At 48.0% G+C, this 21370-nt stretch overlaps 1 protein-coding gene across 1 annotated transcript in view; it reads right to left on the bottom strand.

The window, feature by feature from the left end:
- LOC311248134 (dynein regulatory complex protein 11-like) overlaps window positions 1-20146 on the bottom strand; it is a gene marked incomplete at both ends in the record, with an annotated part of 148328 nt that extends 128182 nt beyond the window's left edge. The window contains 9 exons of the mRNA XM_084339076.1: window positions 518-624; window positions 2410-2485; window positions 3177-3296; window positions 3487-3571; window positions 11335-11519; window positions 16048-16119; window positions 16385-16573; window positions 17107-17229; window positions 19819-20146. Of these exons, the coding sequence (XP_084195202.1) occupies window positions 518-624; window positions 2410-2485; window positions 3177-3296; window positions 3487-3571; window positions 11335-11519; window positions 16048-16119; window positions 16385-16573; window positions 17107-17229; window positions 19819-20146 (1285 nt within the window). The remainder of the gene's footprint in view (window positions 1-517; window positions 625-2409; window positions 2486-3176; window positions 3297-3486; window positions 3572-11334; window positions 11520-16047; window positions 16120-16384; window positions 16574-17106; window positions 17230-19818) is intronic.
- Window positions 20147-21370: the final 1224 nt, after the last annotated feature.

A 21370-nucleotide genomic window follows, 5' to 3' on the forward strand; every position in this document is an offset into this window, starting at 1 on the left:
CACTGTCTCTAGACCGCTCTACATCATGAGCCACTGTCTCTAGACCGCTCTACATCCTGAGCCACTGTCTCTAGACCGCTCTACCTCCTGAGCCACTGTCTCTAGACCGCTCTACCTCCTGAGACACTGTCTCTAGACCGCTCTACCTCCTGAGCCACTGTCTCTAGACCAGCTCTACCTCCTGAGCCACTGTCTCTAGACCAGCTCTACATCCTGAGCCACTGTCTCTAGACCACTCTACCTCCTGAGCCACTGTCTCTAGACCAGCTCTATCTCCTGAGACACTGTCTCTAGACCGCTCTACCTCCTGAGCCACTGTCTCTAGACCGCTCTACCTCCTGAGCCACTGTCTCTAGACCGCTCTACCTCCTGAGCCACTGTCTCTAGACCGCTCTACCTCCTGAGCCACTGTCTCTAGACCAGCTCTACCTCCTGAGCCACTGTCTCTAGACCGCTCTACCTCCTGAGCCACTGTGCTGTTATCCTGTAGTCCGTGTATCCACAGGGGCAGCATTACCTGCACGCGGATCTCTGCCTCAATCTCTTTCCTTTTTTCCTCCTTGACCAGCTCGGCTTCATGCCTCTGGCTGTAGTTGCTCGACTCCTCACGGTTCTGCCACACATCTGATGATAAAAGACACGTTCAGTTGAGGTCAGGGAGGCAGCGACACAAACTCTTCACTGCCGATGCCCATTCTAACCCTAACCCTAACCTTTAAGCACCGTCAGATAGGGGGAACCATTCTACGGTAAATCCTAACCTTTGTCGTATATTCTATACATTTCTAAGGTTATTTACAGTGCATTGAGGTTGCCAACTAGAGGGAGAGAAGGAGAATGGTTCCTCTCATCTGACTTCAAATATAGCCAGTAGAGAAATAAACTGTGCAGCCAGACAATAGAGCTATAGTTAAAACTCATGATTTATTTGCCTCTGGGCTCAGAGTGAAATTAAATGTTGTTGTTTACATACAGGGATCATTTCATAGTACATCAAAAATTATTGATAAGGTTTGCACATCAAACCCAGTCTGTACATAAAACAGTAGTCATGTTTATCAAATGAAGAGAGAATCTACTGAGCATTTCACATGAGTAAACCTGGTCAACAGATAGGGATCTGTACATGTTACACTAAACTAAACAACAGTGGTTTTTCCATGATTTACTCACATGCAAGACAACAGCATTCTCTGGATGCTTAACAATGAGTTTTCCTTTTTATACTCAAAATGATGTCACAAGTTGACTTGATTCATAGCCAATCAGTTATATTATATATATATATATATATGGCGTTCTGTTCCAATTGGTTCTTGATTCTAAAAACAGGCTTTCTTCTGTTTCTTGGGTTCCAATCAGGTTTGTCTTCTGGGGGCCGTCCGCCCCCTCCTTTGGGCTGTGGTCTTCTCAGTTGGACAGAGGGGTAATTCCCATAAACTTTTACAAAGTATTTCCAGTGTATATGAATTACACTCTTCCAGTATTATCACAGTTTTACTCTTTTGTTTACCTTTTGATACCAAATTGCATACTCAGGTGACATTCTAAATGACATTTAAATCCTTTTATCAAATAAGTCAGTTTAATTAATATAATCTTGTTTGTGCTGGTCTGCCCTCGTTCAGACCAGCTGTCCTCTTGACTCCTACGGGGGGTGTGAGGTACATTAACATAAAGTCAACTTGAGGTTCCCACTCTGTGCGTGGGAAGATCTAATCATTCTAGTCATATGTACTTAAGGCATTATTTGTATTTAACCATTATTACAGATATTTGCAGTTTTCAGTGATGATGTAACAGTGCGTTTTGTCTCTAATCTATAATTGTTTCATTTAGCCTTCTGCTTTTTGGTGCAACTGTCCCTGTGGAAAGGTGTTGTTTGTTCTATAGATTAGCCATTGCTTGAGTGGGGGTTGAGTGACTGTTCCTTCTGTTCTAAGTAGTTAAGTACATCTGTTTGTGTGGGGGTTTGTTGACTGTCTCCTGAATACAGTTCAACACAGCAGGGGTTTCATAGGGGCTCAAACAGTTTTACCTGTTTCCTGTCACGCTAGTATCACTCCTTATGGCACACCAGACTTTTGCATTGTGGTTTTCTAATTATACACACATATGGATTATAAAATACACAGTCAATGTTACCACACCTTTAAGCATTGTGAGATACGGGGAACCATTCTACTGTAACTCCTAACCTTTAAGCATCGTCAGATAGGGGGGACCATTCTAACTCCTAACCTTTAAGCATCGTCAGATAGGGGGAACCATTCTACTGTAACTCTTAACCTTTAACACATTGGGCACCAGCCATTAGACGGGTCCCGTTGTAGCAATGCCACGCTTTAAAAGATAGGAGTGCGTACCTTGTTTGTAGAGCTATAGTATGAGGTTTTTTATGGAGCTTACCCACAAAGGTCTTGTGTCCCACTTCCAAATCAGACAGGAGAGCAGAGGGCAGCATCTTCAACCCTGCCTCCTCCTCCCCCTGTGGTTCAGTAGAAGGTTACGCCGGTCCATCTAAACACGCACTGCATTGCAATCTCTACCTGATCACAGTATGGTTGATTCGATTGAGCTAAATCCTCTTATTTAGTAATAGTAGTATTAGTCGTTTTTGTATTCAGTCATCACACACAATACAATATGCAATATGCAGACTGTCAACAGTCTTTGATTTTGGCAGTGACAGAAAAGGTACAGGCTGAAGCATAACACTTATACATGCCTGTCCTGTATTCTTAAGCCTCCAAAACGGAAACCAAAAAATTTACAAAATACAACTTATTCAGATTTGTAACCTTCAATAATATCTATACAAACCATTTTTTGGATAAGCAAAAGCAAATGACTAATTCTTAAATGTATATCAGCATTGTTCCACAAGTTAACCTCAACAATAGAAATACATCTCCTTGTAATCCCTTTCTTAGCTTTTTGAACAGTAAACTTACAAACGTCTCTCAAATCATATTTGCTTTCCTGTATTGGGAAAAAAATAAAATGTATAATAAACCAAATCATTACATTTCATAACTTTATAAACAGTGGATTTGTGTGGTCATAGTAATCAGCCTTATAAATGCTTTAGATCTTTATATTGTTCAGAATTCATAATACAACATAATACATAATACAAACATGATTGAAAACAACACAATTCCAGAACAACCCACCTCTTCTCCTCCCTTCCCTTTGTCCTTTCCTTTCTTTCCTTGTTCCTTCTTCTCTTCTTTGCCCTTTGGTTTGTTGTTGACGTCCTCCTCCTCCTCCTTTGCAGCTAATTCCTCCATTAACTGAAACAAAGGATAGTTGCATCACTGTCATTTAATGATCACCTGTCGATTTGATTGACTGATTATTTTTTATACATCTTTGCCTACCAAGATGTCTGCGATGATAATGTAATACAGATTTGAACTACTGTACAAGCAGGCTGTGAACTATAGTTTGACTGTGTGATGGGAGATAGATGCTGTACTGTACCTCCTGGGGGGTTTTCTCTGCGAAGAGAAGAGTGGAGCCTCCGGCCTCTTGCTCTGGGTAGTCTGGAAAAGATCCTGTTGCATCACTAGAAGTCAAACGTGCAGGAAAGAATGATACATTATATAACCATCAACGTATCAGCACTTTGTGCCCCTGTGGCTGTTAAAGCACTTTATAAATTAAGTTGGATTGGATGGATTGGATTGGACCATCAACATATTTTAATCAAAATCACCCTGATTGGGGAAATGCTCTGTGTAAAAAGAGGACTAGCAGACTACAGACTACAGAGAGTGGCACGTTCAGCCGAACGCACAATTGGAGGGGGGCTCCCCACTCTCCAGAACATTTACAACAAGCGGTGCAGGGGTAAGGCTAAGAGAATTATCAAGGACTCCAGCCACCCAAACAACTGCCTCTTTGAACTGCTGCGGTCAGGCAAGCGATACCGGAGTCTCATGGCAAGCACAGAAAGACTCAGAAGAAGCTTCTATCCCCAGGCCATCAGGTTGCTCAACGAACAATAACACTATGCAACAACCATCAAATGCACTCACAACACACACATCTGTGAGGTTTTGTCCGCTGCTCACCTACTCGCTCTGTTCCTTTAAGCCTACTCGCTCTGTTCCTTTAAGTTTTCAGTTAATTAATTGCATTCTCCTCTTCACACGCTTCTTCCTGTAGACGCCGTTTGATTGGTGCTTCCCCAACCACACGCTTGTCAATCTCATCCCGCAGCTGTCACAGCTTGTCATTAAGCATTCCTTTTGATTATATATACCCCGATTCCCCATCAAGTGTTGTTGGATCGTTTTGATATATTATCAGCATTTGCCGTTCCTTCCTTGCCTGCTGTTTTCCCTGTGCTTTGCCTCCCAGGACACTCAAGAAGTATTCCGCTTGGACAACCCGTTCCCCGTAACGACGCGCTCGCCCTGTTTGATCCTGCTCTCTTTACGCACAGCGCCTGGGTGAGTTTTGCAAGACAGTCTTTTGTCCCTATCGTTTTTCGTGTGTGTAGACACTGAGGAGATCCTGCTTTTTGTTCGGTCTGTCACTCACCCTGTGCCTGCTTTTTGGATTGTTCATTTGGGATAATATTTGCTTGAACTTTGCTCACTGTGTGTATTCACACCGAAGATATTATCACTTGGATTATTATTGGGACATCGCTCACTGTGTGTATTCGCACCGAAGATTCTATCACTTGGATTGTTGTTGGGACATTGCTCACAGTGTGTATTTACACCGAAGATTCAGTCACTTGGATTACCTGTTTTGGGACAAGTCACTTCTCCTGTCACCTGTTCTGTTCCCAACTGTACTCTGAGCTAACCCGCTCTCTCTCTCTCTCTCTCTGTCCCGTTACCACCTCGGAGAGCTGCCGAGAGGATTCTGCAGAGCGGCTCTGACGTCACTGTCAGATTCCTCAGACGAACCTTCCCGGGAGAAGCTGCAGAGCAGCAACATTCTTCTAATGCTTGTATCCCAGTCTTTGTTTGTTTTCAACAAAGTTCTTGCTGCTATTTTGTGAAATAAAACAAGCCCTAGTTTTTGGCAACTCTGAAACAACTCTCTTTGTGTCGTTAGCGTTTGGGGTCGGTGTCAAACCATAACATTACGATCCAACCAATATGACGACCCCAGCCGACACAGAGAGAGTCAGAACAGCACTAGCTGGTCAGATCGAGTTGACCAAGGATCACAGTCACCAACTAGAGAGGGCTGCGGCTGCGGTGCATGAACTCAGGGAACAGGTCCAGCCTATTCAAGGGTCCCTGGCCGCTCTGGCAGGACAACAGTCAAGTATACTCCTTCATCTTCACACGCTGAGCGACACCGTTAACGCTTTACTTGTACCCCCACTTCCTTCAGGAGCATTGGCAGGAGCATCCCCCGCAGCCCCAGCAGGCCCCGCGCTTCCCGATCCCGCACCTCGGGAACCCCGTCTCTCCGTCCCACGGCTGTTCGACGGCAATCCCGAGGAGTGTGCCACATTCATCATGCAATGTGAGTTGGTTTTCCGTCATCAACCCAGTCGATTCACTTCAGAAGGAGCCCGAGTGGCCTATATGACAAACTTGCTCTCAGGCCGGGCAGCCCAGTGGGTCACTTCCTCCTGGGCAATGGATGCAGATTTTTGTTTCTCCTATCCAGACTTCGTGGCTGAGCTCCGCAGGGTGTTCCACCATCCAGCCCGTGGTCTGGACCCTGGAGCCCGGTTGAGTACCTTCCGACAGGGGAGCGGCGGGGTAACAGACTACGTCCTGGAGTTTCGACTGGCGGCGGTGGAGAGTGGTTGGAACGACCCAGCACTTCGCCTAACCTTCATGAGGGGGCTCAGTGACGCAGTCAGGGACCAGCTCGCGACCCGGGAGGAGCCTGACTCCCTCGAGGACCTGTTCAGCCTCGCCATTCGCATCGACGGACGCCTCCAGGAGAGAAGGCGTGAGAGGACCCGACAGGTACCTCCTGAGGGACTCCGGACCCCCCGTACTCATGACGTTACTGCTGGTCGCCCTGCCCTCAACACGACTGGTGGTAGCTTACCCTACCGTTCGGTTCGCGAGGAGGAACCCATGCAGCTGGGACGCTCTCATCTGAGCCAGGCTGAACGTGAGGCGAGGTACAGGTCCGGTCTCTGCCTCTACTGCGGTCGGGAGGGACACCGAATCGCCAACTGCCGCCACCCGGCCAAAAGACCAGGCTCGCCGAGACCCCGGGAAATCCTGGTGAGCCGTTTTTCTCATTCCCAGAGCCGCGCACCACCTGGCCATCTGATGAGCGTCACCCTGGCCTGGGCGGACCAACGGGCCACGGTGGAGGCACTCATCGACTCTGGGGCAGACGAGAGTTTCCTCGACTTCGAGTTTGCTACCCGGGCCAACATTCCACTTGAGGACCTAGTGAGGCCTTTGGAGATCTTCGCATTGGACCAACACCGCCTGGCCGACATCTCTCAACGCACCTGCCCAGTCGTGCTGACCATCGCTGGGAACCACGTTGAGAGAATCCAGTTCCTTATCACCCGATCCCCTCTTGTCCCGGTGGTCCTGGGTAGGCCCTGGCTCGCGCTGCACGAGCCCCACATCGCCTGGTCCTCCGGTACCATCAAGGGCTGGAGCTCCTCCTGTCACGGCCAGTGTCTACAGGCGGCGTCCTGTCCCCCGCCCCGGAGGCCCGCTGGTGAGTCGCCTCCGGACTCTTCATCCATACCCCCCGAGTACCACGACCTCTTGGAGGTTTTCAGTAAGTCCAGGGCTCAGGCCCTTCCACCCCACCGTCCTTACGACTGCGCCATCGACCTCCGCCAAGGGGCTCCCCTTCCCGGCAGCCGCCTCTACAGTCTGACCGTTCCGGAGAAGAAGGCGATGGATCAGTACATCTCTGAGTCCTTGGAAGCAGGACTCATTCGGCCTTCCTCCTCCCCGGTGGTGGCCGGTTTCTTCTTTGTTGGGAAGAAGGACGGGGACCTTCGACCCTGCATCGACTATCGCCAGCTCAACGAGATCACCATCAAGAACAAGTACCCTCTTCCTCTCATGAACTCCACCTTCGAACCTCTCACCCAGGCTACCGTCTTTACCAAGCTGGACCTCCGGAGTGCCTACCATCTTGTCCGTATCCGTGAGGGCGATGAATGGAAGACCGCCTTCAAGACCCCCAGGGGCCACTACGAGTACCTGGTGATGCCGTTCGGCCTCACCAACGCCCCGGCGGTATTCCAGGCGCTCATGAACGACGTCCTTCGTGACATGCTGGAGGTGTTTGTGGTGGTGTACCTGGACGACATCCTCATCTTCTCCAAGACCCTCGAGGAGCACATCCAGCATGTCCGCCGTGTGCTGGAGCGCCTCCTCCATAATCGGCTCTTCGTCAAGGCGGAGAAGTGCCGTTTCCACTCCGACTCCGTCGACTACCTGGGCTTCATCGTGGAGAAGGGCTTGACCCGAGCGGATCCTCGCAAGATCCAAGCTGTGGAGGAATGGCCTGAACCCACCACTCGGAAGGAGTTACAGAGTTTCCTCGGGTTCGCCAACTTCTACCGAAGGTTCATCCGGAACTACAGTCAAGTGGCGGAGCCACTTACCAGACTGACCTCTCACGCCCTGCCGTTCGACTGGTCCCCAGCAGCATGTGCTGCGTTCCGCTCCCTCAAGAAGAGGTTCACTTCCGCCCCGATCTTGCTCCACCCTGACCCAAAGAGACAGTTCATCGTTGAGGTGGACGCCTCGGATACTGGACTGGGGGCTGTCTTATCCCAGCGTTCGGCAACGGACCAGAAGGTACATCCTTGCGCCTTCTACTCGCGTCGATTCCTCCCTGCCGAGAGGAACTACGACACCGGCAATCGGGAGCTGCTGGCGGTCGTGGCTGCTTTGGAGGAGTGGCGTCATTGGCTTGAGGGGGCCGAGGAGCCATTTACCATCTGGACGGACCACAAGAACCTGACGTTCATCCGCGCTTCCAAGCGCCTCAACGGTCGGCAGGCGAGATGGGCCAGCTTCCTCAGTTGGTTCGACTTCTCGCTGACTTTTCGTCCTGGTTCCCGCAACACGAAGGCCGACTCCCTGTCCCGGTTACACTCCAAGGGGGCTCCACCCTCTGAGGACCCGACTCCCATCCTCCCGGAGGCCAGGGTGGTTGGAGCCATCACCTTGGGCATCGAGGGGGTGGTTAGACGTGCCCTACGCTTCCAGCGTGCTCCAAGCAACGTTCTGATTCATCGTCTCTTCGTCCCCAACTCTGTCCGGTCCCGGGTGCTGCTGTGGGGCCATACCAGCCGGTTCGCCTGCCACCCGGGCGTTCATCGCACGTTCTCCTTCCTGGCTCGTCGTTTCTGGTGGCCCACCATGCGGAACGACGTCAAGGAGTTCGTATTGGCCTGCGCGGTCTGTGCCCGCAGCAAGGCCTCGCACCAGGCACCCTCCGGGCTGTTACAGCCACTTCCCGTTCCGAGCCGTCCTTGGTCACATGTGGCGCTAGACTTCGTCACAGGTCTTCCCTCCTCCCAGGGGAACACTTGCCTTCTGACCGTGGTGGATCGATTCAGCAAGGGGGTTCACCTCGTGGCCCTTTCCAAGCTTCCCTCGGCGGCCGAGACGGCGGACCTCCTGACTCACCACGTGTTCCGCCTTCATGGTTTTCCCCAGGACATCGTCTCTGACCGGGGGCCCCAGTTCACCTCCCAGGTATGGCAGGCTTTTTGCAAGGAATTGGGGGCGACGGTCAGTCTTTCCTCTGGTTATCATCCCCAGACTAACGGACAAACGGAGAGGATGAACCAGAGCGTGGAGTCTGCTCTTCGGTGTGTGTGGCAGCCGAGAGACCAGCTTCCTGGAGCCGTTTCCTTCCCTGGGTCGAGTACTCCATCAACTCCATGGTCAGTTCCGCCACCGGCCTCTCACCATTTGAGGTTTCCCTGGGCTACCAACCCCCTCTTTTCCCCGCACAGGAGACGGAGGTGGCAGTTCCCTCCGTGCAGGTCCACCTCGACCGCTGCCGACGGGTCTGGGAGATCACCAGGACCGCGCTGCTCCGGACATCTGAGCGCGCCTGTCGTGGGGCCGACCGGCGCCGGGTTCCTGCGCCGACTTACCACCCTGGGCAGAGGGTGTGGCTTTCCGCGAAGGACCTCCCGCTTCGGTCCTCGGCCAAGAAGCTTAACCCCCGTTTCGTCGGACCTTTCGAGGTTCTGAAGGTACTCAGTCCGGCGGCTCTGCGTCTGAAACATCCTGCGTCCATGCACATTCACCCCGTTTTCCATGTCTCCCGGGTTAAGCCTGTCTCCCTCAGTCCCCTGATGCCTCCAGCTCCTGATCCTCCGCCTCCCGAGATGGTGGATGGTCACCCCCAGTGGCAGGTCCGCCGGTTGATGGGCGTTCGACGGCGGGGTCGGGGGTTCCAGTACCTGGTGGACTGGGAGGGTTACGGCCCGGAGGAGCGGAGCTGGGTCTCCCGACAGCTCATCGTGGATCCCGGCCTGATCACGGACTTCCATCGTGCCCATCCGGACGAGCCAGGTCGGCCTGGTCGCCGGGTGGCTCCCGTGGAGGGGGGGGTACTGTGAGGTTTTGTCCGCTGCTCACCTACTCGCTCTGTTCCTTTAAGCCTACTCGCTCTGTTCCTTTAAGTTTTCAGTTAATTAATTGCATTCTCCTCTTCACACGCTTCTTCCTGTAGACGCCGTTTGATTGGTGCTTCCCCAACCACACGCTTGTCAATCTCATCCTGCAGCTGTCACAGCTTGTCATTAAGCATTCCTTTTGATTATATATACCCCAATTCCCCATCAAGTGTTGTTGGATCGTTTTGATATATTATCAGCATTTGCCGTTCCTTCCTTGCCTGCTGTTTTCCCTGTGCTTTGCCTCCCAGGACACTCAAGAAGTATTCCGCTTGGACAACCCGTTCCCCGTAACGACGCGCTCGCCCTGTTTGATCCTGCTCTCTTTACGCACAGCGCCTGGGTGAGTTTTGCAAGACAGTCTTTTGTCCCTATCGTTTTTCGTGTGTGTAGACACTGAAGAGATCCTGCTTTTTGTTCGGTCTGTCACTCACCCTGTGCCTGCTTTTTGGATTGTTCATTTGGGATAATATTTGCTTGAACTTATTATTATTGGGACATCGCTCACTGTGTGTATTCGCACCGAAGATTCTATCACTTGGATTGTTGTTGGGACATTGCTCACAGTGTGTATTTACACCGAAGATTCAGTCACTTGGATTACCTGTTTTGGGACAAGTCACTTCTCCTGTCACCTGTTCTGTTCCCAACTGTACTCTGAGCTAACCCGCTCTCTCTCTCTCTCTCTCTCTGTCCCGTTACCACCTCGGAGAGCTGCCGAGAGGATTCTGCAGAGCGGCTCTGACGTCACTGTCAGATTCCTCAGACGAACCTTCCCGGGAGAAGCTGCAGAGCAGCAACATTCTTCTAATGCTTGTATCCCAGTCTTTGTTTGTTTTCAACCAAGTTCTTGCTGCTATTTTGTGAAATAAAACAAGCCCTAGTTTTTGGCAACTCTGAAACAACTCTCTTTGTGTCGTTAGCGTTTGGGGTCGGTGTCAAACCATAACAACATCCACACGCACACACTCACTTTAAACAAACAACACACTGCAGCACCCACTCTCCACACTTTAGAACACCTAAACACACTTTATATTTATTGGTAAAGGCTTTGCACTACAACCCATACCTCAGTACACCTTACTGTAAATTGTACCTAAATTGTACCTCATCCCATTTCTGCTTTGCACTATATAGTATATTGTATATTAGTATATTGCATAGTATATTGTATATTGTATGGTAACTCAGTTACTTCTATTCTGCATGTATATACTGAACACTGTGTCTACGTACGTGACTTCTATTTTTTACTTCTATTTTTACATGCTATACTATTTTATTTCATACTTATCTTTTGTCTAGCACAGTCTCTGGAGCGTAACAGAAAGAAGCATTTTGTATAAAAGTATTCTGTATGACAACTATTAAAGAAACTTGAACTTGAACTTGGACTACATTTTTTTTTTATTGTCAATGTCCATAAGGCAATTGCAGTGTATTTATTCTGCATATATCCCTCCTAGATACACATGGTAACTTACACTTGTGTATTTCACGAGATGTCAGAGCACACAGGGGGTCGCCCCACAGTTGCAGTTCCCCTGGAGCCTTTTGCTCAAGGGCACGTAGGCAGACTGTGGTCACCAGCCACCCTTCAGTCACTGACTCATCATTCTGCCAGTGCCTGGGATTCAAACCAGAAACCTTTCGGTCACTGGTCGGCCTCTGTTAACCTCTCTGTACGATCTTACCGACATGCAAAGAACCACTACCGGATCTGCTCTTGCATGCTCTCCTTCATGTCCGGCCCCTCCACATCTCGCAGGTTTCTGGTGATGGCCACCATGGACTCCTGGTATTCCTCCTCGTTCTCTCCCTGTTTACTCCGTCTGCGAGCTTTGGTAGCCTGGGCGGAGGTGGTGGCAGGGGCGGGCTGCTGCTGCTTTGGGTCCAAAGCCTGAGAGAAGACATTCATACAGCGTCTCTAGGATACAGTGTCTGTCTAACAATGTATACAAATGATGGAGAGTGCAAGACTGCGTGTTGATGGAACTTCAAGAGATTTATTTAAGAGATTTATTCGTCACATACATACACGAGACATGTAGTGAAATGAAGGTGGCCATGCCCGCCTTGATTGTGCAAAGAAATACAAATAAAATAGATAATAAATAGACATGATAAAAGGTACTAATATAAAATACTATACAATGCTAAGCTTACGAATGAAAGGTAATGAGTCCTATATACACTACTATACAATATGCTATACAATATACATTTATGCTATATGTAACTATACTAACTATACTATGCAAAAGCATACATTTATGTTTTTTAAAGAACTTTGTGAGTCTACGTTGACCACGCCCAGAGACAACCAGTGTCGTGTCTGTTTAACTCACCTGACACAACCAGTGTCACGTCTGTTTAACTCACCAGACACAACCAGTGTCACGTCTGTTTAACTCACCAGAGACAACCAGTGTCATGTCTGTTTAACTCACCAGACACAACCAGTGTCATGTCTGTTTAACTCACCAGACACAACCAGTGTCACGTCTGTTTAACTCACCAGAGACAACCAGTGTCACGTCTGTTTAACTCACCAGACACAACCAGTGTCACGTCTGTTTAACTCACCAGACACAACCAGTGTCACGTCTGTTTAACTCACCAGAGACAACCAGTGTCATGTCTGTTTAACTCACCAGAGACAACCAGCGTCACGTCTGTTTAACTCACCAGACACAACCAGTGTCACGTCTGTTTAACTCACCAGAGACAACCAGTGTCACGTCTGTTTAACTCACCAGACACAACCAGTGTCATGTCTGTTTAACTCACCAGAGACAACCAGTGTCACGTCTGTTTAACTCACCAGAGACAACCAGTGTCATGTCTGTTTAACTCACCAGAGACAACCAGTGTCATGTCTGTTTAACTCACCAGACACAACCAGCGTCACGTCTGTTTAACTCACCAGAGACAACCAGTGTCACGTCTGTTTAACTCACCAGACACAACCAGTGTCACGTCTGTTTAACTCACCAGACACAACCAGTGTCATGTCTGTTTAACTCACCAGAGACAACCAGTGTCACGTCTGTTTAACTCACCAGAGACAACCAGCGTCATGTCTGTTTAACTCACCAGAGACAACCAGCGTCACGTCTGTTTAACTCACCAGACACAACCAGCGTCACGTCTGTTTAACTCACCAGAGACAACCAGCGTCACGTCTGTTTAACTCACCAGACACAACCAGCGTCACGTCTGTTTAACTCACCAGAGACAACCAGTGTCACGTCTGTTTAACTCACCAGAGACAACCAGTGTCACGTCTGTTTAACTCACCAGAGACAACCAGTGTCACGTCTGTTTAACTCACCAGAGACAACCAGTGTCACGTCTGTTTAACTCACCAGAGACAACCAGTGTCACGTCTGTTTAACTCACCAGACACAACCAGTGTCACGTCTGTTTAACTCACCAGACACAACCAGCGTCACGTCTGTTTAACTCACCAGACACAACCAGTGTCACGTCTGTTTAACTCACCAGACACAACCAGTGTCACGTCTGTTTAACTCACCAGAGACAACCAGTGTCACGTCTGTTTAACTCACCAGAGACAACCAGTGTCACGTCTGTTTAACTCACCAGACACAACCAGTGTCACGTCTGTTTAACTCACCAGAGACAACCAGTGTCACGTCTGTTTAACTCACCAGACACAACCAGCGTCACGTCTGTTTAACTCACCAGACACAACCAGTGTCATGTCTGTTTAACTCACCAGACACAACCAGTGTCACGTCTGTTTAACTCACCAGAGACAACCAGTGTCACGTCTGTTTAACTCACCAGACACAACCAGTGTCATGTCTGTTTAACTCACCAGAGACAACCAGTGTCATGTCTGTTTAACTCACCAGACACAACCAGTGTCACGTCTGTTTAACTCACCAGAGACAACCAGTGTCACGTCTGTTTAACTCACCAGAGACAACCAGTGTCACGTCTGTTTAACTCACCAGACACAACCAGTGTCACGTCTGTTTAACTCACCAGAGACAACCAGTGTCACGTCTGTTTAACTCACCAGACACAACCAGTGTCACGTCTGTTTAACTCACCAGAGACAACCAGTGTCACGTCTGTTTAACTCACCAGACACAACCAGTGTCATGTCTGTTTAACTCACCAGAGACAACCAGTGTCATGTCTGTTTAACTCACCAGACACAACCAGTGTCACGTCTGTTTAACTCACCAGAGACAACCAGTGTCACGTCTGTTTAACTCACCAGACACAACCAGTGTCACGTCTGTTTAACTCACCAGACACAACCAGTGTCATGTCTGTTTAACTCACCAGAGACAACCAGTGTCACGTCTGTTTAACTCACCAGAGACAACCAGCGTCATGTCTGTTTAACTCACCAGAGACAACCAGCGTCACGTCTGTTTAACTCACCAGACACAACCAGCGTCACGTCTGTTTAACTCACCAGAGACAACCAGTGTCACGTCTGTTTAACTCACCAGACACAACCAGTGTCACGTCTGTTTAACTCACCAGAGACAACCAGTGTCACGTCTGTTTAACTCACCAGACACAACCAGCGTCACGTCTGTTTAACTCACCAGAGACAACCAGTGTCACGTCTGTTTAACTCACCAGAGACAACCAGTGTCACGTCTGTTTAACTCACCAGAGACAACCAGTGTCACGTCTGTTTAACTCACCAGACACAACCAGTGTCACGTCTGTTTAACTCACCAGACACAACCAGCGTCACGTCTGTTTAACTCACCAGACACAACCAGTGTCACGTCTGTTTAACTCACCAGACACAACCAGTGTCATGTCTGTTTAACTCACCAGAGACAACCAGTGTCACGTCTGTTTAACTCACCAGAGACAACCAGTGTCATGTCTGTTTAACTCACCAGACACAACCAGTGTCATGTCTGTTTAACTCACCAGAGACAACCAGTGTCACGTCTGTTTAACTCACCAGACACAACCAGCGTCACGTCTGTTTAACTCACCAGACACAACCAGTGTCATGTCTGTTTAACTCACCAGACACAACCAGTGTCACGTCTGTTTAACTCACCAGAGACAACCAGTGTCACGTCTGTTTAACTCACCAGAGACAACCAGTGTCACGTCTGTTTAACTCACCAGAGACAACCAGTGTCACGTCTGTTTAACTCACCAGAGACAACCAGTGTCACGTCTGTTTAACTCACCAGACACAACCAGTGTCACGTCTGTTTAACTCACCAGAGACAACCAGTGTCACGTCTGTTTAACTCACCAGACACAACCAGTGTCACGTCTGTTTAACTCACCAGAGACAACCAGTGTCACGTCTGTTTAACTCACCAGACACAACCAGTGTCACGTCTGTTTAACTCACCAGACAAAACCAGTGTCATGTCTGTTTAACTCACCAGAGACAACCAGTGTCATGTCTGTTTAACTCACCAGACACAACCAGTGTCACGTCTGTTTAACTCACCAGACACAACCAGTGTCACGTCTGTTTAACTCACCAGAGACAACCAGTGTCATGTCTGTTTAACTCACCAGAGACAACCAGTGTCACGTCTGTTTAACTCACCAGAGACAACCAGTGTCACGTCTGTTTAACTCACCAGACACAACCAGTGTCACGTCTGTTTAACTCACCAGACACAACCAGTGTCACGTCTGTTTAACTCACCAGACACAACCAGTGTCACGTCTGTTTAACTCACCAGAGACAACCAGTGTCACGTCTGTTTAACTCACCAGACACAACCAGTGTCACGTCTGTTTAACTCACCAGAGACAACCAGTGTCACGTCTGTTTAACTCACCAGAGACAACCAGTGTCACGTCTGTTTAACTCACCAGACACAACCAGTGTCACGTCTGTTTAACTCACCAGACACAACCAGTGTCACGTCTGTTTAACTCACCAGAGACAACCAGTGTCACGTCTGTTTAACTCACCAGAGACAACCAGTGTCATGTCTGTTTAACTCACCAGACACAACCAGTGTCACGTCTGTTTAACTCACCAGAGACAACCAGTGTCATGTCTGTTTAACTCACCAGAGACAACCAGTGTCACGTCTGTTTAACTCACCAGAGACAACCAGTGTCACGTCTGTTTAACTCACCAGACACAACCAGTGTCACGTCTGTTTAACTCACCAGAGACAACCAGTGTCACGTCTGTTTAACTCACCAGACACAACCAGTGTCACGTCTGTTTAACTCACCAGAGACAACCAGTGTCATGTCTGTTTAACTCACCAGAGACAACCAGTGTCATGTCTGTTTAACTCACCAGAGACAACCAGTGTCACGTCTGTTTAACTCACCAGAGACAACCAGTGTCACGTCTGTTTAACTCACCAGAGACAACCAGTGTCACGTCTGTTTAACTCACCAGACACAACCAGCGTCACGTCTGTTTAACTCACCATGCCCAGAAATATCAGCTCTTCCTCACGTTCCTTTAAGGTCCTCTTCCTCTGTATGTAGCCTTTCCACACCTGAGAATGAAGTCTTCATTTGTCATCATTTGTATCTCGTACAATGAGAAGTTGTACATCTCAGAGCTCATGTCTATGAAACCATGTGATTATCTGTATCTAGCGAGCGAGGGAGGGAGGGAGGGAGGGAGGGAGGGAGGGAGGGAGGGAGGGAGGGAGGGAGGGAGGGAGGGAGGGGGGGAGGGAGGGAGGGAGGGAGGGAGGGGTAATGTACATAGTGATGTAGCTACACTACCCCCCCTGATGAGCACGGTGCACACAGTACCTTCTGGATGCAGACCACAGCCGAGTCAATAGCAGCTGCCCCCAGATCCCTGTCACGGTCCCAGCTCTGCCTCTCCTTTCCCCTGTGGATCTCCTTCATGAACATGGCCCTGGTGCGCCCCTGGCGAGCTCTCTCTGCTACCTGGATGATCCTAACCGCCTCCTCCAGGTCCATTGTTAATGCTACAGACTGACAGGGACAATAGAAGAAGTGGTAAACTGATACTGTAGTAATATGTAGATCAGTGGTTCTCAAACTACGGGTCGCGACCCAAAGTGGGGTCGTGGGTAGGTGACAGCGCATTGGCAAGTAATTTTCTTTAATACAAGAAATACATTTTTTTATATATTTTTGTATGTTCTGGCAACATATTTTGGCTAAATATGCCTCGTTTTATAAATTTGTATTGATAACATAGTGCTGTAATATAATTGTCTAATAAATATGCATGATCAAAGTCAAAAACATGTGCTTTTATTTTGATATTCCTTAATTCCACATTGAAATGACACGATACCTTAAGTGTGGGGTCGCCAAAAAGAATCCTAAATAAAATGGGGGTGTGGTATAAAAAGAAATTTGAGAACCCCTGATGTAGATTATACTGTAAAAATACTGTAATCTTATTTTTGAATGAATGACCAAGTAAATAGTAAATAACATGATCAAGTACAGTATGTTGTTTTTTCCCTCGACTGAACTGTAGCCAGTGTAGAACTCACTTGGGGTCTCTCTGGAGTACCTTCCATCCTGTTGAGGATGTCCTTTAACATCGCCCTTCGCTCCTGTAGCATTTCGCTGCGTTCACTGATGAAATAGCGAGGGATAGGGATCTCTATGTCTGCCTATAAGGGGAAATCAAAGACAACAGCTCTCATGGTTTCGTGGCGATTGAAGAATCTATATAGCATTCCTTCTTTTTTGGGGAAGGGCATTACCATGAGCCAACCTTTACAGTCCCTGCCTGGTTATGAAGTATGTTAAGTGAACGGGGACTGCTGGTCACTTCTGCCCCCAAGACAGCACCTTTATGATATTTAAATCCCTGGACTCTGTATATTATTCTGCCCTCAGATTCATCACTAATTGATTGATTGATTTAAAATTGTATTAACAGATTGCAGAATGGGTACAATACAATTGTTAAGGGGATGCAGACCAGAGAAAGGCTTTCGTCTTGTTTACATCAGGGTCCCCCATTTTCAATTCATCATAACATATATGACATACATGACATACAGATAATGATAGATACAACACTCATCCCTGTGTCCTTTATAAGAAGGTTGGTTGGTCCTCTCTGATGGAGAGGCGCAAAAAAACACTGGTATTTGTTCATTTTTAAGGCCATTTTTGGTAAGCTACCTCCTTATACAAAATCATTATTGGAATGGAATGTTGGTACCTATGGATCCCATTCTAGTGACTGGCTGGTCCTTAAGGTCCAGTTTGCTCGTAAACAGGGTAAATATGCATTTTGCTATGATGCCCCTAGCTCATGGAATGAACTCCAACAGTCCTTAAAGCTTGAGATTCTCCCCTCTGGTGCAGAGTTTAAAACCTTGATCTCCAACCTTTGTCAATCAAGTTGTATGTGTTTTAATAGATTTGTTATCCTTACTACTTTTATCCTTACTCGCCGTGTTGTCTTATTGTTATGATTTTATGTGCTGTGTGATTTTATATGCCCTTTTCTTTGCTTATTTCTGTATGTACACTCGACGTGACTGTAAATGAGGGAAACCTCAGTTGCCTTTCGAGTTTAAATAAAGGTTTAAATTAAATTAAATATTTATGTTGATTGTTAAACTGTGTGGGTATCAAACAGGAGACTATCTGGTATCAAACAGGAGGAAAGACTGTCAGGTTTTGGGCTGTGTGGGTATCAAGCAAGAAAGACTGTCAGGTTTTAAACTGTGTGGGTATCAAACAGGAGGAAATACTGTAAGTAGATCAGGTTTTAAACTATGAAAGACTGGGTTTTAAACTGTTTAAACAGTAATTGTAATTGTTTAAACTGTTCTGTAAAGCGTGGGCACTGCACTATTGCATTATTTTATTCTGTCTATTCTATTTTACAAACTATTTTATTGCACTGCACTATTTTACTCTTGTCTATTATATTTTACTCTTTTATTAAAAATGTTAATTGTTGTGCACCCAAGTGGCGACCCATGTAACGCACTGCATCGCAAAGCGGCTGACTGGGGTTCAAATCCCGGACCCGGCGTCCTTTGCCGAATGTCTTCCCCCCGCTCTGTCTCCCGTTCTTCCTCTCTCTCTCCCTCTACCGGACTGCCCGGTAGTACAAACAAATAAAAATCTACCAAAAACATAATTAAATTTTTTTTTAATGTAATTGTCTATATTATGAGTAGGCCTATCAGTGATAATTAAACCATAAACAAAGAGGCCTATTAAGATGTTAGATCCTAATGTGAAAAACTATGTGATTTAATGTTCTATGCCTTACCTTGAATTTGTCTATTTTGCTGCTGTCTATTTTATGCTCATTGTATACTTGTTTTATGTCTGCACTTCATGTGTAACGGAGGTACCGCATGTCTATCCACAGTCACGAGGGACTTGTATAGTGAAGTGGCTGTGGACGTTAAGCGGTACTGCAAGTAAACTCACTCCCCAGAGGCATCCAGACCCAGTACTTAGAAGTGAATTCACCTCAGGCGGTTAGGTGGCCGAGCGGAGATTGCGTTCGTCACCAGCCCCGGAGCTGTGAGCTGGATTCGCCTGTTCCGGGGTTGTCACCAGCTTGGCTGGCCGTCTGCACTAATACAATTGGCTGTATTAGAGGGTGGGAGAAGCTGGCGGGGTGGGTCCGGGTCGTTGTAAACAGCGACTCCTACAGTTCGGTCGGGGCGCCTGCTAAGCGCGGATTGGACTTGAGGGGGATAGTGTGGTCCTCCCACACGCTATGCCCTCTCAATGAGAATCCGCGCTGCCAGGTGAAAAGAAGCGGTGATTGGCTGGACGTGTGTCGGAGGAAGCACGTGGTAGCCTCCACTCTCCCAGATGATCTGACTGTGGGGGGTAAGTGCGCAGCGACCAGGAAGGGACTGGGAATTGGCATACGACTAACATTGGGATGGGAGAAAATCGGAGGAAAATGGAGGGGGAAAAGACAAAAAAAAAAAAAAAAAAAAGTGAATTCACCTCTTGGTACGGTGGTCTGTGATGCCGCCCGCGGCGCGCGAGGCCGGGGTTCAACTCCCACTCAGGGCGATCCCTTAACAGGGGTCGAATCGAAACACAATGCAGAGCGAGATCACACGGGTCACACATGCATTGCTCTTGATCTGCCAATTTTGTGCACATTTTTGCCTATGTCTTTTTTTTACTGCTGTGAAGCACTTCTTGTATGAAAGGTGCTATACAAATAAAGTGTATTATTATTATTATTGACTGCTGAGACTCACAGGTGTGAGTTTCAGATCCTGGACCACATCATCCAGGTAGTGGTACTCCGAGAACTCTTTCTCCACCATCTCGTGCTTGAGCTCCAGCACTCTCCCCATCACGCCCTCCAGGACCCCCCGGATCACGCGTCTCTTCTGGGGGTGGACCACCTGGTCGTAGGCCTCCTCCAGCTGCCGGAAGATTTGAATGTAACGTACGTAGAGGGTGGCCACGCGCTGGACGAACACCACCCGGTCCTTTTCTGGACAAGGGGGCTCGACAGGGAGCTCCTGAGTCAGCAGACTGCTCAGCTCCACTTGGGCTTCTGCCCATTGCTTGTTGTACGCACTGGAAAGAGATAAGATGAGATCAGATATTCCTTTACTGATCCCCTTGGGGGAATTTAGGCATTATAGCAGTATGGGGGCGGGGGGGGGGGGTTCAGGTATGGGCAACAAACTTGCAGTTCCGCGCTCGGGTTCTGCGATCTGATTGGCCACTGACGTACGCTCTCTCTACGCCCAAACAGCGCGTTACGCTAGTTCTGCCTCTAACCTCTAACAGCCTGCAGCCTGCTAGCATTATCGATTTCATAACATAAATGTTCAAAACACGACAAGACAGTTTGCATCACTTCCCACGGTTCTCTGCACTTATTCTACCGGTAGTGCGGTAGTTGTTGCCACGGTATTGGGTCTTTGGGTGAATACTTCATTGGCGGGGAAGAAGAACACTGATAGCGGTGTGTGGACCGTCCTGCGAGCCCCAGACCACCGCCCCGCGAGCCCCAGACCACGTCCCGCGAGCCCCAGACCACCGTCCTGCGAGCCCCATGGGACGAGACCAGGTAGAATTTTAGGCGCACAGGAAATAAGTCTCGCGGGGCTCGCGGGGCGGTGGTCTGGTCACCCAAAGACCCAATACCGTGGCAACAACTACCGCACTACCGGTAGAATAAGTGCAGATAACCGTGGGAAGTGATGCAAACTGTCTTGTCGTGTTTTGAACATGTATGTTGTGTTGATGGAATCATGTTAATATAGAGAGATGAAAACAATACGTTATTTCGATTGATATGAATTGGATAATGCTAGCAGGCTGCAGGCTGTTAGAGGTTAGAGGCAGAACTAGCGTAACGCGCTGTTTGGGCGTAGAGAGAGCGTACGTCAGTGGCCAATCAGATCGCAGAACCCGAACACGGAACTGCAAGTTTGTTGGTAAAAGACACGCTGCCCGGCATGGTAATAGTAAGACATAAATACAGGCAATAAATATTATAGTACAGTAGAAAGGTAAAAATAGGCAGTGTAAACAATATAATTAACTCTGAATATAAGCATATGAGCAAGTAGGCAGTGTGATCAAAGGTGCAGATGAGGGTCTGTAATATGACCTGAATATCAGTTATATTATACATTACAATAAATATGGTTACAATAAACACTAGAATCTAAATATATATGTTACACCCGCTAAGTTCTTAGCTTTAAGAAAGACACAAGAGTGTAGGTTAATTTAACCATAATATTTATTACATAAAAGGAGTGGACAACATTATTATAAGCCCACTTC

This window comes from Notolepis coatsorum (genome assembly GCF_963971535.1).
Source record: "Notolepis coatsorum genome assembly, contig: SCAFFOLD_514, whole genome shotgun sequence".
NCBI classification, from domain to species: Eukaryota; Metazoa; Chordata; class Actinopteri; order Aulopiformes; family Paralepididae; genus Notolepis; species Notolepis coatsorum.